Source organism: Falco peregrinus, chromosome 5 (assembly GCF_023634155.1).
Source record: "Falco peregrinus isolate bFalPer1 chromosome 5, bFalPer1.pri, whole genome shotgun sequence".
Taxonomy (NCBI): domain Eukaryota; kingdom Metazoa; phylum Chordata; class Aves; order Falconiformes; family Falconidae; genus Falco; species Falco peregrinus.
Window position 1 is genome coordinate 36,858,204 of NC_073725.1, and position 18,075 is coordinate 36,876,278.

At 47.8% G+C, this 18,075-nt stretch overlaps 1 protein-coding gene across 1 annotated transcript; it reads right to left on the reverse strand.

Annotated features, from left to right (window-relative positions):
* Nucleotides 1-9,173: 9,173 nt before the first annotated feature.
* Nucleotides 9,174-15,938, reverse strand: TAC1 (tachykinin precursor 1). Its single transcript, XM_027795420.2, has 6 exons — nt 15,845-15,938; nt 14,962-15,099; nt 14,761-14,857; nt 14,109-14,132; nt 12,433-12,486; nt 9,174-9,799 (listed from the first exon to the last, which is right to left on the reverse strand). The coding sequence occupies exons 2-6, from the start codon at nt 15,082-15,084 to the stop codon at nt 9,750-9,752; spliced, it is 348 nt and encodes a 115-aa protein (XP_027651221.2). The 5' UTR covers nt 15,085-15,099; nt 15,845-15,938; the 3' UTR covers nt 9,174-9,749.
* Nucleotides 15,939-18,075: the final 2,137 nt, after the last annotated feature.

The following is an 18,075-nucleotide window of genomic DNA, read 5'->3' on the forward strand; positions in this document are numbered from 1 at the left end:
GCATTTATATAGACAAGGTCCTAGACTGGTGATCCTAATTATTTTAGCTTCTTACTGACATGCAGAGGAAAAATACAGTTATTTCTGCCTTGTTCTTGTTAAAGGTATAAATGCTAGGGGTCTCAGGAGTGAAAACCTGTTCATTCCTTCTCCATGTATAGACTCAAATTATATAACCTTTTTGACTTCTGTCCCACTTTGTACTTTCTATTTTCTCTTATCTTTTTTTTTTTTTTCTTTTTTTCTCCCCCTTTTTTTTAAGACAACTACTCCGGATCATCTGCCAGCTGCAGACATGTTTTTTGTCACAGGAAGGAATGGGATGCAGGTCCGGTGTGCAGCGCTATCTCGTCCAGTTGTACCTTTGATCTTTCTTCCCACGTGGTTGCCTCCTTTTCTTACTCTGTTTCTCTTGGGGAAAATTAAGTTGGACTGTTCTGACAGCTTGAGTAAGTTGGTTTGAGTAGTGTGTCAGAGGCGGGGATGGGGAATTAAAGTCAGTGGCCCACCTGGAAGGGAGGAGATGGAGAACTTGGCTTGCAGGACTGCTGAGGGCTGGGGGAGAGCCTGTAGGGTTCTGGCAAAGTGAATAAAATAGTGTGTATGTGTGTGGGGATTGATTTTTTTTTTTTTTTTTTTTTTTCTGGTCTGGATTGATGAAAGTATTAAATGTTGTTTTCACTGCAATCTCTCCCTCCTTTTAAAAGAGGAAGGAGGTAGTAAACAGTGTATCTTCCAAAGAGAGCACTGCTGTGCTCAGGTTGCTTAAGGTTGCTCAGTGGTGCCCCACACTCTTTAATAAAAAGCCTACCTGCTGTTTTCACCTCCAGTTAATTGGCTTGTGTTGGAGCTTCACTGTGTCCACATCAAAGTGTCCCTGACAGTGGCTCTCTAGAGAAGCTCCCCAGTACAGGGTCAGTATGTAAGAGACAGGGAACACTTGACAGGACTCTGGGGACTCTTGGTCCACTGGGCAGAGATTTCTATGTGGAGTGGTTTGAAATTATGTAAGATGTTTGAAACTGTGTTTAAAATCAAAGTAAAATGTAAATGCAGCCTATTTTACTTAAGAGAATATGGAGAGTCTCTTTGTGGAGGACCTTTGGTGTGAGAAACATCATTTGATGACAAGGTGATGCATATTTAACAGTCTTCACCAAGAATTAAAGAAAGCTTCTGGAAAACTAGGTTGCAGGAACAAGTGTTTGCTTTGCTGTGGAAGCTAATTCCTCAACGAGTGTTACAATTTTAATCAGATTCAGAGTTGGTATCAGTCAAGCTTGTTGCGTTTCTTCCCTCAGAACTGAGGTAAAATACGATTGTGGTTAAAAGTAAAATACCAAAATATTACAGGGAGACTCTAGAGGGGTGGACTTTGTCTTTTGTTCTGACACAGACCTTATGTCAGATTCCTGTTAATAGGTAAGAGAGAGAAATTGTGGAAGGAGGATTTAATGCAAGGTAAGCCTGTGTTTGAGCTGGTGATTCAAGTCTCCCCAGAGCAGAGTGGGGCTGAAGCGTGGTGGTGGCTGCTGCTTTCTGCAGCAAGGTGGGCTGTGTGTTCCTCAGCAGCTTCCCTAGGGCTCGGCGGGGCACCCGCGCCACGGCTGGCGTAGTTCCTTGTTTTGGAATTTTGGGGCCTGTTGGTTTTTTTTATTTACATATTAGATGTTTATGTATCTATATAGACTTGTAGTTGATGTAAAGTAAAGGCTGTGATTTGAGAAAAGTCTTGGAAAGTTTTGAATGAGCCTGCCTCTGGGTGCAGGTAATGCACAACATTTAAAAATTTTATTTAAATTTGATAATTTAATTTTAATTTCATGCCTTATTTACGAAGCTTGGGGAAGGTGAGAAGGGGCTGAGGAGGCTGAAGCAGAGGTGGTGTGTGCTGCTGTGGTATAGCAGGTTGGTGGGGTGGCAGCTCGGGGGAGGTGAACGTGGACGGGGCGGGTGCTGCTCCCCGAGGCCCGGTCGTGGTGGGTCACCGCTGCTCTCGCCAGCGCCACTCCCCAGGTTGCCTCAAAACTCTTCCCGTGAGAGAAAACTAGCTAGGCGGGCAGTTCTTCCTGTACTGTATGCACAGGTTTGGGTCTTTCAGGCGCCCTACGAGCGCCAACAGAAGGTGGCGGCGGTACCTGGGCCCACCCGGCGGGCCGGGGCCGGGGCGGGGGCCCGCTCCGCTCGGCAGCCTGGCGGCTGGGCCCTGGGCCGCGCCGAGGGAGCCAACGGGCGGGCACGTTTCCTCCAGCGGGCCAGAAACTATGTCCCGAGTTTGGGTTCGGATCGCGAGGTTGCTTTGAGGGATGATTTTTTAAATTCGTTTTTTTTCTAGCCGGCAGATGGCAGGCGCCGTTAGCGTGTCCCTGCAAACGCGCTCGTCGCGCCTGGGGGAGGCTGCTCTCGGCCCTCGTACTGGTAGCCTGTGCCTTCACGCACACCTGCCGCTGGGATTTGTGCATGAGCATCGTGGAGAGGAATGTAAGATGTACTAGGGATAGAGCCAAGCAGAAAAGAAAAACCCTTAGTTGATCTTGCTCACAAGATGCTGTGCAGAGCTGCTCGTGCTGGCGCTGCCGGTGGGAAGGCAGCAAAGAGCCGTGTGTGCTGGCAGCGCAGGCAGCCAGGATGCCATTCGCAAGTAACTGAAAGCCAGTTATGACATTAAAAATTAGAAATGTGAGTTAGAAGAGGTGTACAATGCCAGTTCTAGGCAAGATGAAAGATAATACCGGCATGGGGAATGAGGAATGTCAATTTTGCCTCTGAAATTGTTAGGGGTTATTTGTTTTTTTCCCCTATTTTTGTCATGGTTAACATGTGGATTGCAGGACTGCAGACAGTCATAAGAGAGAACACTATTATGAGGCCTGCTGGGAAGTTTTGCAGGTGCACATCAGAAAGGCCTAGGGCCGTGCCTCTGCTTTTTTCTCAAAATAGCAATTTTTGTATATATATATACACATGCATTATAAAAATGCAGTACATTTGGAAAGATTTCCTATTTATGTAAACGGCCAATCCAGTTGTTTTATGAGCTCTGTGTGATGAGCAGCAGCAGACTGCATATACCTGAGCAACTAGACCCAAACCCTGTCAGGGAACAACATCCCCTGTCCACCATCAGTGGTATAACGGCAACATATAGCTGGCTGGCTGATCTGACAAACAGGAAAGGTCCTCTGCCTTTTGGGTTTGGGGTTTTTTTTGGGGGGGTTGCTTTGGTTTTGTTTTTTGGTACCAGTTTGGAGGAGAGGGGGATGGTTGTGGTACCAGGTGCTTAATTGAGGAATTTTCACTAAGGAGAAGATAGAGTAATTGGGCCCAGTCAAAGTAGTCCTTTAGGGAATTACAATCCCAGGTACATAAAATTACTGGAACTGACCTCAATTCCTACACTATAATCATCTTGCAGAGGCCAAGAGGAGAGTCAGAATGCTCTAGTTGCAAAATCAGCCTCAATTTCTGTCACTATCATGGACAGAATTAGTTGTCTATATTAATAAATTGCATTACTTAACATCTCTCACCACTGCTTCTGAAGACTGCTCTTCACACCTGGGGCAAAATGTATATTAATACAAATTACTTTTGATTAAAAACCATTATTATTTTAGCACAAAAAGGAAGGGGGTGGTAGAAAGGAACATTCTCTTTTTAAATATTTAAATACTTATTATACCAAAGTGATAAAAATTACTGGCTGACTGACAATTTTCTAATAATAGCTTAAAAATGCAAATAGAGCTATTATCCCAATTGACACTAATTGGAACTCCTTTGGCAGCCTGGGAGGGCAGGGCAGGAAGGTTTGATTGTTTCCTCCAGCTGAAGTCGGGTTGGAAAGGGAGCATGGAGAAGATGTGCCATGAATAAACAGATTGCCATCTGTGGACGTCAGAATTGTTATATTTCAAGTGCTGTCTTCTGCCCATGTGCGATTTTGGTGAGGGTTGCTGATGCCCTGGGCTGGTCTCGCTCATGGCTGTGCAGCGCAGGCTTTGCCCAGGCTGAGCTGGTTCTATGGCAATCCAAGCTGCAAATGCTCAGGTCCTACAAAAGAGCTATGATGTCTTTTGTGAATTATAAAAATGCACTGCCTTAAAATTCACTGAACTATAAAAAAATTTGAAACGCAGTCTTAATGTAGCCACACTATGTGTATTTCCTTCAGTAATTAATGTATATCTTCTTCAAGCAAGATTTGCTTCCAGAGGGTATTGCTTGAATTTTAATGCTTTGGTACACAGACTTTCAGTGTGCCTATTGTTTTCTGACTGCTATAACTGAAAATAAAAAGCATTTCTATGCGACAAAATTGAATGTTTGTGATTAAAGGTGTTCTTCTGTTGCTCAGTTAGGTGTTTTCAATGCAAACTAGTTCCTGTAGAGAACAAAAAGTATATTGACATATATTGGTGCAAGTATGCCTTTCAACTCTGCTACATCTCTGCTTCTGAAATAACAATGTAAGCAATGAAAAAAAAAAAAGCCTTTTTTTTTTTCCTTATTTGCCAGAAATTTTCGTAACAGTCAACCTTATCCTTTAAAATTTCCTAAGTTTCTTTGCACTTAGGTAGCACCTCGCAGAAGTGGCCTGTTAGGTACAGGGTGTGCCTTGCCTTTCTAGTTCAGCCCCTGTTGTTACCCCTGGCTGAGCCACCTCACCCTGCTGGGCTTCTTTCTCCAGGTATCTGGGGGAGCATGAAGCACCGTGACAGACAAACTGTTTGGTTTTTAAACAGTGTTCACATTTCATTTCTTCTAAATGCAGTAAGTGGTGATATTGTTTAATTTGGAGATGGACACAGAAAACAAGAAGTGATGTTTGTTGCACACACTCTGCCTAACTCTCTTTAAAAAGTTTCTGAGCTGATGAGCTGCTGTTTTATTCTGACAGAAACCAGATATCTATTGAAGATGGAGCAGTGATAATTTTTAATGAATATCGTAATGAATTTCATACAGCCCAGATGCCCCTCCTCTTGACAAATGTTTCAGCCTATGCTTTTTCAAAAACAGGCTGAAAATTAAGGGAATAATGTGAGGAAGGTCTGTCTTCCCTGAAAGAAGTAGATGGGTTTGAGGACGTTTGTACACTTAATAATGGGGGGGGGGATAATTAAAAAAATCCCTACTCTTCCAGGAATGACTATTTTCTATGAAGGGAAATGAGCCACTTTGTAGGTAGCATGAGGACACAGAGCTGTACCCGGAATTGCAGGCGGCTGCATCCAGACACAGTACAACCAGGGAAGGAGCCTCTCTGTGCTCTCATCCTGCCACTCTGGGAAATGTTCATCAATGCAGTCTGTGATATTGTGGCTAAGGGAACTGTTCAGGCTTGTCAGGAAAAAAACTTGGTCGTTACTGAACTTTGCATTGGGACTTGCTTGGTTAGATAACTGAAGGAGTTATCTAAGCTTTAAGAAGGTACAGGGACAAAGTCTGCATTTAAATAATGGCTCTTGCTAGTTCGGAAGGAGCTGCTGCTGGTGTCCTCTGAATAAACAGCATTTTTAAGAATCGCTTTAATAACTGAAAAAAAAAAACCCACAACCAAAAAACCTCTTGATGTTATTCTGCTCTAGCTAATGATGGCTAGGGGCTAGGTTCCCTCCGAAGATCTCCATGCCCAGATGTTTCCAGATTCTTCCTTTTCATTTGGTTAGGACCATACTGAAAAATACCAGCCTCCTGATGTGAACACAGTGAAGGACTTGCTTGTAGCAGCTGAGTGTGCAAGTGCTGCAGGGCCTGGGCTCTCCTGGTGAGGCACATATGGGGGGCCAGACCCCTCTCTCAGCCCCCAGTTCACCGGGAGGCTATGTGTGCAATGGCTCTGGTTCCCCATGGTAAGTTTGGCTGCATCTGCACCATGGAGGACAAATCTCCAGGCAAAAGCAGAGAGATGGAGATGATGGATGGAGCTGATGGTCCTCTGGATCATGTTTGGGCAAGGTAGGCTGCTGACAGCCTGACTTTGGCATCCCCTGTCTGGGGGAAGGGGAGTGCCATTGTGTATGGGGGAGACAGTGCCTACCAGAAGGGCAGCCAGCTGTCACAATGCAGAGGAATGATGTATTTCTGGGGGAAAAGATAAAAAAGGGGGCAGAGCATGTTGGAGGTGGGCTGTGGTATCAAACTGCCTGTAGCATGTGCCCAGTGGGGGCAATTGCCAGCGTCACTCTGGGTTTACTCTCTGTGCTGATTTCCTAGAAAGACTTCTATTGCTTTATTTAGGGCTCACTTGCACTTTGCTGACAGATGCCCTTTGCTGCAGTGTTATCGATTAGCTTATGCAGCCTAAGGGATGTCAGACTGTTGCCATCAAAAAGGAGCTAAGTCTGTGTCACGGTTGTGGCTGGCTGTTGCAGAGATGGCAGGGGATTTAGTGAAAGCCTGCGGTGGAGCTGGAGAGCTGGCACTATCCCACAATCCAAGGCATGAGTGGGCTAGGGCTGCAAGCAATGCTATCCAACACCAAAAAAAAAAGTGTTTAAAAGCTGAAGCAGCCTCAAAAGGAAGATTAAAGACCACAGAAATTATTTAAAAGTCCCTTTGAAGTACTCAATAATGTATAGACTGTATTGCTTACTACTAAAGGCTGAAAAAAGATGTAAGAATAGGTATTCCTGTTTGACTCTTCAGGATCCCAGGATACCTGTGGGTACAAACGTTTGGGCTAGGAGGGTGGTGGGAGCGAGCCCATAGTGGGGACAGGCGGCTGCTGGGCTCCATGTCTGCCTCAGGACCCACTGGGTGGGCATGGCCCTGCAGCCCTGACATGGCATGGCCAAACAGTCCCTGCCGGTGCTGAAAACAAGACAGGGCATCTTCTGTGGTGGTGTTGGAGTCAACTGGAACATCTCAGGCTGCGCCTTTTGCTCTGTGTTTCATTTATTTCTAGCTTGGAATGTATGTCTATACAAACATAAAAATCAATGCCAATTTTAATCTTATCAGTCAATGCACAAATCTGACATCATTTTGCCACCAGAAATTAAAACTGATTGTTTCAAATGCCAAATTAAAACTACTCATCAGACATCCATGTAACTGTGCAGGGGCAATGTGCACTCACAGCCCAGAAAGCCAACTTTACCCTGGGCCGCATCAAAGGAGCGTGGCCAGCAGGCCAGTGGAGGTGGTTCTGCCCCCATACTCCGCGCCGGTGGGGCCCCACCTGCAGCGCTGCACCCAGCTCTGGGTCCCCAGCACAGGGAAGACACGGACCTGTAGGAGCGGGTCCAGAGGAGGGCCATGGAGATGATCAGAGGGCTGGAGCATCTCTCCTGTGAGGACAGGCTGAGAGAATTTGGTTTGGTCAGCCTGGAGAGGAGAAGGCTCCAGGGACACCTTCTAGCAGCCTTTCAATATGTAATGGATTATAAAACAGCCTGGGGCTTTTTACCAGGGCCTGTAGAGACAGAACAAGAATTACGCCTTTTGAACTGAAGGAGGGTAGATTTAGACTGGATATAAGGAAGCCTCCTTCCACACCTCACTACAATGAGGGTGGTGAGACCCTGGAACCGGTTTGCCCATGGGATGTTGTGGATGCCCCATCCCTGGAAGTGTTCAAGGTCAGGTTGGATGGGGCTTTGAAAAACCTGATTTAGGAAAGATGTCCCTACCCATGGCAGGGGGGCTTGAACTAGATGTTCTTTAAAGGTGCCTTCCAGCCCAAACCATTATATGATTCTATGGTTTTGCCAGAAAATTTAGCCCCAGCCCTTTGCTGGATTCCGTTAACTAGTCTCTGGTAGTGATCTAAAACTATTAATGAATTAAATAATATCTAACTAAAATATGCATGAATAACTATTATGTGCTGTCCTCCAAACACTTAAAGCCCACTCTGTTTTGCCTGGAGTTCTCTAGATGCAAATACGTTTGCAGTGGTTCCTCCTGCAGGGAGGTTTGTGAGATGCACAGGCTGCAGAGCGAGCAGCGGGGCTTTTTCTTTCCTCTCCGTGTCTCACAATTCAGCACGCACAGGCCATGAGCTCTGGGAGCACCGTGGGCCTCCAGGCTCGGAGAACAGTGCTTTAAAGCTTTTTCTTTCTTTTTACCCTTCATTGAGCATTATTCAACCTGCATTTCCGCAGTCCTTTAGCCATGCTGTTACCCAGCAGTCAGCTTCCCCCCCTCATTGAGCTCAGTGGGAGCTCATACAGAAGTTTATTAGTCTGAAAATTACCCCTGGCAAGGCGAAGAGCTGGCAGAAAGCCAGCGCAACTGCTGTGTCTCACACAAACGTTGGTCCCTGTCGCAAGTCTGCCTCGGTTTTCCCACCCTATAGCCCCCCAACCTTGCTAGAGCCAGCTCCTACTTATTTAGAAGTGGGGTCTTAGGTTTAGGTGGTGCTTAGGCTCAGGTGCTGGAGGGAGGTCCTATGCCCACCCGCTCTTAATGGATGCAGTTGTGGAGATGCCTCAGGTAAACTTGAAAATGGAGGTTGCTGAGTTCACTTCCAAAACGGAAAACCACCAGCAGTTAATCGCTTTGTATCACTCACTTTGAGATCTGGTTTGTATACGCTGGCTGTTTTCGCTGCTGATTCATCTGTGATGAAAGTTCATATGATAGCATCAAACAGAGAAGTATAGCCTTTAGCAGGTGGAGACAGTATAGATCTCCAGATGCCCTGGCATCTGGTGAGGTGTATGCAGCATTTTGGAACTGTCCTGAAAATACAGTAACCAGACATTTTAATTAAAAAGATACTTGCACTCACATTTTTTTCTCTTGTATTACATGGATTCAAGCCAACAGGTGCTTCTATTGTGAATCTGAGGGCTAGGATTTATTGAAAGCTTGGCTTTAAAGTAATAAACCTGCAATAGTGGATGAATTCCTCAGCAAATTAGTCTGCTTGGAGCTGGGCCGTACACAGGGGCCTTTTGATTCAGCCAACGAGCTTTTTGATTTCCATCAGGTTTAGGATGGATGGCACCTTGAGTGACCCAGAGCAATGCCAGGAATGCCCATCTCCCGTAGCAAATCCCCCAAATGTTCGCCAGACCCTCACCAGGAGGCTCACAGACTCCCTGTGGAAGGAAGTCATTAATTTGATATTTCTTTCCAGTTTCAGACCACTGTTGCTTGTATCCAAGTCTCATTCCAGACCAACGTGGGAAATAACTCCATCACTATCAGCAAAGAAAGTATGTTGCAAAATCCCCAGAGTGGTTTTTATTTAAAATGTTACTATCATAAAATTCCAGGCTATGAAATGAAGACCTTGGATTCCCATTTAAACCTTACCCACCACCCTTCTTAAAATATATAGATACGTAGTCACAAAACATAAAACATGCTGCAATGATACAAATATATTTTTTGATATGGAAATTACAGTACATTATAAACCATGAAAACAAATTGAGGCACTAGACTGTACATCAGCTCTGTTCTGCACTGGCTGTGAAGCTGATAGACTCGCTTTCGATGAACAGAATATTTTCTTTGTTTAGTGAACATAACCTTATGGGTCATATCAAATGATGTGCTTTGTTGTGAGACATCACCAGGGTTGCTGGTCCTTTCAGAACCACAACGCACCTACACAATGTGTACCACTGCCACACTATGAAAAATAATCATTTTATTTTGTACAACTCAAACAAAAAAACCCCCATCGGTTATTATTAAATAAATAACTATTCCATACAGTGGTTAGTTTATATTACACTGCATTGCCCCGTAGAACAAATGAAGTTTATTAAATAATGCACAGGAATGTCTCATTTACGCCTCCGTTCATAATTCTGTGCTATGCTCCTTTCAGAGGATCCTGCAAAAAACAAAGGAGAATGAAACACATGGTGCAACCTTGCGTAAACCCCAGCGAGCACAGGGAAGCATCAGGCACCTGCAGCCTGCTGGGTCACCACCGGACTCCATTGGCATGTTTGCAGCTGAGGTGAGGGCTCCCTGCCCAGCCCTGAGCTGCTGGGGCTCAAAAACAAACAAAAAAAATTTGGTTTTACCTCTCAGCCTACACTGCCCTCCAGGAGGCTGAAGGTCTGAGCAGTGCTTTCTACCTCTTGTCTATTGAGCTGCCGAAAGTACCATTAACGCAGAGCCTTTTTAGCTCCCAGTAATCCATTTAACTGATGGGATCGGAGCACGCAGATCGGTATGTGGGTAGAGGCTTTCTGCATCGACGACATGTCCACCTTCTGTCCTGCACAGTCAGCTCTTCGCCAGGTTTGAACCCTCCCCGTCCCCAGGCTGTGCACACAGGGATACCTTTCGCCAAAATCTGCAGCAGGAGCTAAGCAAACCTCAGACTGCTCTGTGGATCAACTGCAGCGTAAAATAGTCTCCGGTAACATATTTGGCATTTAGTAGCTCTTACTCTTAAAATGAAGGGGAAACCCAGAAAGCCCTGCCGGGGCAGAGCCTGACCGTAGGGTGCTGTAGCTGGTCACCAGAGTCATCTTTGCTTCCATCCCAAAGGGAGGACTGTTTCCATAGAGCATTTGCGTGCCTGACTATTGCGTGCAAACACACAGCTAGTTTGGGGGGATTCAGCACCGCATCCTACAGGGAGCTGGCATTTTGGATCAGTGGCAGTTTAAAATCAATAAGACTTCAATTCTCTCCAGGCTAAATGCAAAATGAGTCGAGCTTTCTTTCTCAGTGTGGATCATTACAGTATCTTTACTGTACAGGTGACTTTTCTAGCTTCTACCTGAAGCATTCATCCAACAGACTGCACAGCCTGGGGGTCAGTGTCAGACCCCAGCTCATCAAACCAGAGACGGAGACACCAGCATCCCCGCATCCCGCCTTCTCACAGGCGGCTTTAACTCAGCACCGTGCTCACACCCAGCAGCGGGGCAGTGTGAGCTCCTGCACGTTGCCAGGGGACGTAGGGGCTTTCTGCAGAACAAGAAAACCAGGGCACCAAGGCACACGGCACCAAGACACGGTCCTGCCCCATTAAATATCATTCAGTAGGGAGAAGTAAGGACAGTCCTAGCACATATTCCTGATCTCGCTTTGATTACACAGTCCTTAGGACCTATCTTCTCCTCCAGAGGAGGAGAAACTTCTTCATTTTCTCCTCAGGGAATGAGGCAGAAAAGCAGTCAATTCTAGGTTTACCTGTCAGGCAGATATGACATAGCCCAAGAGGGTAAAACTTCCTTATTCTCCTGTTACAAATACCACATAACAGTATCCTGACTGTACCAGCAATTTTGAAATTAGAGCAATAAAATCTTTGCCTTTTTTAAACATCCACTGTATTTTACGTTCTCATGTTAATGTAAAAGTAATCCCAGTGGAAGCCAAACCCAATTTATTACTTCCAGGCTATTTACTTTTGTGATAGCAGATATATTTACAGGTATTATGCATTTAATAGCTGTTGCCACCACAGATAAAATTGTACAGAATTATTCATGATACATAGCAATTTGCAAAATGATGCAGAGAGCAATATTACTAGTCTGAACAGGGTTTAATTGAAAATAAAAGTTACTGACAACCATAATTGCAGAATATAGATCACAGCGTGTATCCACATAATATAGAGGTGTCAGCTAGTAATTTAACTTTTATCATCCATTTAACAAAACAGTGAGAAGTATTTCAGAGACATGAAAAACATATTAGGTTTTTTATTTTGTTAATTCCTATTCTGGGGAATTAACTAACACTTTATGGTTCACAGTGAGGGATTTCTTCAGTATGGCCCTATGGCATGGGAAAGGCAAAGCTCCGGGCAGCCTGCAGTTACCCGTGGGGGCTGTGCACATATGGGAAGAGGATTCTGCACTATATTGATGCTATGGGAAAATAACACAAATTCACAGTATCAGTTCAAAGCTTAAAATGCTTGTTGCCTTTTTTTTTTTTTTTTTTTTTTTTAGGTAAAATGAAAAGATGGAAGAGGCCAGGAATGTTTAACAGCTTGACCTGCAGAATGAGGTGGTGTTAATGGCAGATCTCTGCTCTCCTACCTTCTGCTCCAAGTCTGAGGAATAATGATCTCCAGAGACAATGAGGATATGCCTTTACCTGGCAAGATCTGGATTTGGATCACAAATTTAGATGAGCTTTACGTTTTCAGCCTCTGAATTTTTCCTGATGCTTCAGTAAAATTCTGCTTTTTCTTGTATTAGCACTTGGGACCGGCAGGGCATGCTGCTGGCAAGGACAGGGCAGTAAGGAAAGCGCCCTGGGGACTTCCATGTGACCTTGCCTGCAGCTCAGACCACCCTGATCATCTCAAGCATTGGAGTGAAGCAGACCCTGAAACACCTTGGTTAACAAAGAAAATCCTGATCCTTTTTCAGAGAACTCTGGGTCTGCACTACATAAAGACTGCATCTTCCATCCGCTCGGAGAGAAGAAAGAGGCAACAGAATGAGGAGGCTGTATGTCACCAAATACCAGATTTAGTCATATACATACCAGAATTTAAAGATCTTTTGCCCATAAGTCCAACAAAGGAGTCTGTTTTATGCCCTGAAAAAATATATTTGGGAGTGTTTTAGTACATTTTAAATAGGCAGGCTTTTAAGATAACGTATTCTCACGAGGGAGGAGGACATGGGCTCCAAAACTGTTCATCTGTTCACTCTCAGACAATGGAGAAAGAACATCAGTCTGACTACTCAGACTACACAGGCTAGACCAAGGCACAAGCCAGTTAGGTGGACATCTTCTCATTAACTCTGATAGAATTTTGGTTTAGTTTAGTGGAGGTTTTTCAAGTATAAAGGAAAAACAATGACTGATAACTGATTCTTATTCCTCTCCCAGTACAATTCCTATTGATTTGAGCAACAGCACAAGAAGGCAGTGGCTTGGTATAGCCTGCATCTCTGTGATGCACCTCTTCTACTTGTTTTTTTCTGTAATGTGGAAGAAGAATCTTCCTTGCAGATCAGGCAGAGCCCTTATTGGAGAGGAAGCCAATGGGACTCTTGTCTGGACACGTCTGAGCTAGACAGTCTGGCTCTATTTTTGGAACATTTATAAGTTCAGATATTACCTTCCTGTCCCACTAGTGCTCCTCAAGGCACTGGATGTGTAGAGGATAAATTACCCCAAGTTTTGGCCTACAGCACGTATCAGGTATAGTTGTAGCTATAGTTTCAGATAAGGAACGAAAAGGAGCCATTCTTTCTCTAAGGTGACTTTTGAGGCAAACTTAGAAATTTCTCTTTGGAAAGAATTTTGCTTAGCCAATTCATCTATAAAGGAAGAAAAATGATCCTCAGACCTCACAGGTATTAATTCAAGCTGAAGCATTTTCAGAAAGCTATTATTTTTTACTTTAGTCAGCAGGTGATTTGGCACAATCCTTGTATCAGACTCTTTAACTGGTCTTCCAATACGTAATTCTAGTGATAAAATCTTGTGGCTAACAGAACACCGGGACAGTTATTGACCTTTGTGGAGGTCTCAAAGAATACAAGATCAGTTTTACTTATTAAAAGCCTTCTGGCTCCTGTCTAAGCATCTTCAGATAAATTCAGAGGATAAAACTATCACTGTGCAGAACAAGGTAACACCATATTGCTCGTACTATCTCCCAGTTGGTGTTACACAGAAGCTAAGCAAAGCACACCTATTAATTGGGCAAGATATACCTGTTTATATGGCAGCACACCATCAGCCAGCCCCTGCTGTCAGCGGGGCTCTGATTCCCACTCAGATAAAACAAGAGCACAGATACAGCATCTTGCATGCAATCACATGGACTCTCCGGTAGAATTGTTCTCAGGGATTTGGGAATTCACTGTTCTAATTTCCCAGATTTTGTCATCTTAATTGCTCCTCTCCAATTCTGGCAGTAAGCCTGCCTTGCCTATGAGAAAGGCTTACAGAATCCCCCCCTGGGGAAATAAGAGAGAGCTGTAACATCCACACATTACTGTGGATTGAAATCTCAAAGGTTCTGGCAGCTCAGATGAGGTACCAGCTCACAGCTGCACCGAGGGGTTTCAATTCTTTAACAGAACATTTCTCCACCACCAGTGCTGCCAGTCCTTAGCTGAACCCAGTCACCTTCTAACTAATCCCCTCAAATACACTGTTCCCCATGTGAACTTCTTCTAATAATTACTTAAAATGTAACTTACTTTTGTGAGAGATCTGGCCGTATCCTGATTGGAAGAAGAAAAAAAAAAGAAAAAAGTTGTTGAAAAATTATTGGCATGTACACACGATGCTACTGCAATTTTTTGAAGAATCAAATACAGAAACTACTCTACACATATTCCAGTTCAGGGAAATTAAGGTGATCGTTTATAACTGCATCTCTCTTTGAAGAGACTACAAAGAGTTGTTTTAGCTAAACCCACACAATTTAGATCTGGGTAGCTCCGATTTCTCAGGTCAGTTCTAGGATCAGTAAGCACACAGAAAACACGGCAGTAACCATATACACAACCAATTTCCACACTCGGGCAATTCAGCAGCACAGATGCTGACCTGTCAGTTATTGTGATACTGCTTGTTGGTATTTATGTGCTGTGGTCAAGTGTGCACTTGGCACTTTAGTGGGAAGCCTGCTCTTTACCAATCGGTGAGTTATCTGATACTAAACTAAAAAAAAATAATTTTAAAAAGCCAAACAAACCCCAACCCAAAGCCAAACAACCCACATGTCAACTTCTGAGAAAGGTCTAACCCGTTAAACCCAGGTGACAGCCGCCGTGAAGCTCCGAGCGGCACCGGGAGGAGCGGCAGGTGGAGGGGAATGAGAGGGAGCCAGCCCCCCGCCCCGCTCACCGGCTTCCCGCTTGCCCATGAGGCCGAAGAACTGCTGGGGCCGGGGTCTCCGCGCCATCCTCTGCAGGAAATGCTCCAGGGGCAGCGGCAGCTCCTCCTGCGGGGCGACAGCGGGCGGCGCTCAGCGCGGACCCCCCGCCCGACACCGCCCCCCGCAGCGCCGCGGGGTCGCCGGGCGGAGCAGCGGCCGCCGGGACTCACCTTCACCTGGTCGCCGTCCGACCAGTCGGACCAGTAGCTGAGGTCGTCGGTGTTGCCCATCTCCTCAGCCAGCGCCTGCGCCGAGGCCAGGAGGAGCACGGCGAAAGCCAGCGGGAGTCTCATCGCCGCCTCGACGTCCTGCGGGGGCGGCGGGTGATGCACCGGGGCGGCGGCGGGGCGAGCGGCCGCGGGCACCCCTGGCCGTGCATACACACGGCCCTGCGCACCCCCGCCCCCCGGGCACACCTGGGTGCACGCGCCCTCGCACATACAGATGTACACGGACCTCGTTATGCGCCCCAAATCCCCCTTGAGTGCTACATACACCTCTGGGTGACACACGTGCCCCCCACATATGGACCGGTATGCAGCCAGATGTACCCACCAGCACACAGATGGACACGCACATCCACACAGGTACATGCATAAGCACAGCCTCACACGCAGGTATACCCACACCTTCCCACGTACACACACACAAGCAGATACATCCCCCTCACATACATATCCAGGTACATACACATCTAGTTATAAACTCACACAGACTGCTAGACATACCTTAGATGCACACACCTATGTAGAGATACGGCTCTCCACATACACAGACACGCGTGTCTAGAGGTACACACGCATCCCTTCACACGTCCAGATACACACGCCGGGACGGGCACAAAAGCACGCTTGCACATACAGAGACACACACGTGCGGACACACAAGCGTGTATGGGCACCCCCCGCATGGTGCACACTCACCTAGACGCCCCCCCGCACACCCATATAGGCAGGCACACGGAAGTACACGCGCACACAGCCCCACAAACATACAAACAAGCGCATCCCCACACGCCTAGGCACGGACGGACAGGCTCCCGGAGGCACGCACCGTCTGCACCGGGGAGGGCGGGCGCTGCTCGCCGTGCGCATTGGCCGTCCGCGGGAGCGCTCCCCACTTTATATACCTGGAGACGGGGAGGGCCGAGGCAGCCTCATTTGCCTAAATGCAATTACCCCCGGTTTTATCGTGCCAGCCCCGTGCCAGCCCCCGCCCCGACGAGTAGCCCCCGCCCTCCTCTCCCGCTCCCGCGGCGCCTGCCGGAGGTGCCCGGGGCCGGGCGGCGGGGGGCGGCCGGCGGCTCCCCGCTCTCTCCCGCTGCAGCCCCGGGGCCGCCCCGTCCCGCCCGCGGCCGAGGCGCGTACCCCGGCGACGGGTGCGGGTAACGGGTGCGGATGCGGATGCAAGGGTACAGATGCCGCTTCTCGCTTCTCCCCCACCTCACCGCGCCCGCACCGAAGGGAGAGCCGCTTTCCGCAACCGCAACGGGCGGCACCGGCGGGAGGGAGAGCAGCGGGCAGGGGACGTGGGACCGGGGGACAGCGCGAAGCGGGCACCGGCGGGCACGGCGGCGGGGCCGCCTCCCGTGCCCGGACAGGCTCCTTCCCCCGGGGGCGCGCTCCCCCGTGCCGCTGCTGAGGCTGCCCTGGCGGCGGGGCCGCAGGCGGAGCGCGGAGCGGAGGGGCCCGGGGGTGCCGCGCCGGGGGCGCCGGGCAGCCGGGGCGGGCGGGGGGCTGCCAGCACGGGGCAGCGGGCGGGCCCGGCCGGGCTCGCTGCTCTGGTGGGGCACACGCCTTCACTGGGGATGAGCCGGTCTCTCTTGCAGCACATCCCTGCCTTCATCCCTTCTCCTGTGACAGCTTTACGCTGCTGCTGGCATCCGGCTGAGGTGGCTGTTCAGGTTGTCTTCCATTTCACCGTTGTTCCATCTTATTTCAACTGTGCACAAGGCTCCTCAGGTGACCTTGGTGGTCTCCCTCCCTCAGCATCTGTGTTGTCACAGGATCATAGAATCGTTTAGGTTGGAAAAGACCTTTGAGGTCATCAAGTCCAACCATTAACCCAGGACTGCCAAGTCCACCACTGAACCGTGTCCCTAAGTAACACATCTACACATTTTTAAACACCTCCAAGGATGGTGATTCCACCACCTTCCTGGGCAACCTGTTCCAATGCTTGACCACCCTTTCTGTGAAGAAACTTTTCCTGATATCCAACCTAAACCTCCCCTGGTGTAACTTGAGGCTGTTTTTTCTTGTCCTGTCACTCGTCATGTGGGAGAAGAGGCCGACCCCCACCTGCCTACAGCCTCCTTCCAGGCAGCTGTAGAGAGCGATAAGATCCCTGCTGAGCCTCCTCCTCTCCAGACTAAACACCCCCAGTTCCCTCAGCCGCTCCTCATAAGCCTTGTGCTCCAGACCCTTCACCAACTTCGTTGCCCTTCTCTGGACACGCTCCAGCACCTCAATGTCCCCTTTGAAGTGAGGAGCCCAAAACTGAACACAGGATTCAAGGTACAGCCTCACCAGTATGTGCTCACTGACGGTCACTTCCCTTGTCCTGCTGGTCACACTGTTTCTGACACCAGCCAGGATGCTGTTGGTTGCCTTGGCCACCTGGGCACACTGCTGGCTCAACTTCAGCCAGCTGTCAGCCAGCACCCCCAGGTCCTTTTCCCTGGGCAGCTTTCCAGCCACTCCTGCCCAGACCTGTAGCGCTGTGTGAGGCTGGTGTGACCCAAGTGCAGGATCCAGCACTTCTCCATGTTGAACCTCATACAAGTGGCCTCAGCCCATGGGCCCGGCCTGTCCAGATCCCCCTGCAGAGCCTTCCTGCCCTCAAGCCGACCAACATTCCCGCCCAGCTTGGTGTCACCTGCAAACTTGCTGAGGGTGCACTTGATCCCCTTGTCCAGATTGTCAATAAAGATACTAAACAGGACTGGCCCCAATATTGGTCCCTGGGGAACAGCATCTGTGACAAGCTGCCAGCTGGATGTAACTCCATTTACTACCACTCTTTGGTCTCAGCTGTCCAGCCAGCTTTAACCCAGCGTAGAGTACACCCATCCAAGCCATGAGCAGCCAGTTTCTCTGGAAGAATGCTGTGGGAGATGGTGTCAAAGGCTTTACTAAGGTTCAGGTAGACAACATCCACAGCCTTTCTCTCACCCACTAAGCAGGCTGTCTTGTTGTAGAAGGACATCACATTAGTCAAGCAGGACCTGCCTTTCATAAACCCGTGCTGGCTGGTCCTGATCCCTGCATCGTTCTGCATGTGCC

Coding starts and splice junctions, on each gene's coding strand:
- TAC1 (XM_027795420.2), bottom strand. CDS start 15,084: ATGAGACTCCCGCTGGCTTTCGCCGTGCTCCTCCTGGCCTCGGCGCAG. Junction 14,133..14,760: donor CATGGGCAAGCGGGAAGCCG/GTGAGCGGGGCG, acceptor TCTTCCAATCAG/GATACGGCCAGATCTCTCAC. Junction 12,487..14,108: donor CGGCCAGATCTCTCACAAAA/GTAAGTTACATT, acceptor ATATTTTTTCAG/GGCATAAAACAGACTCCTTT.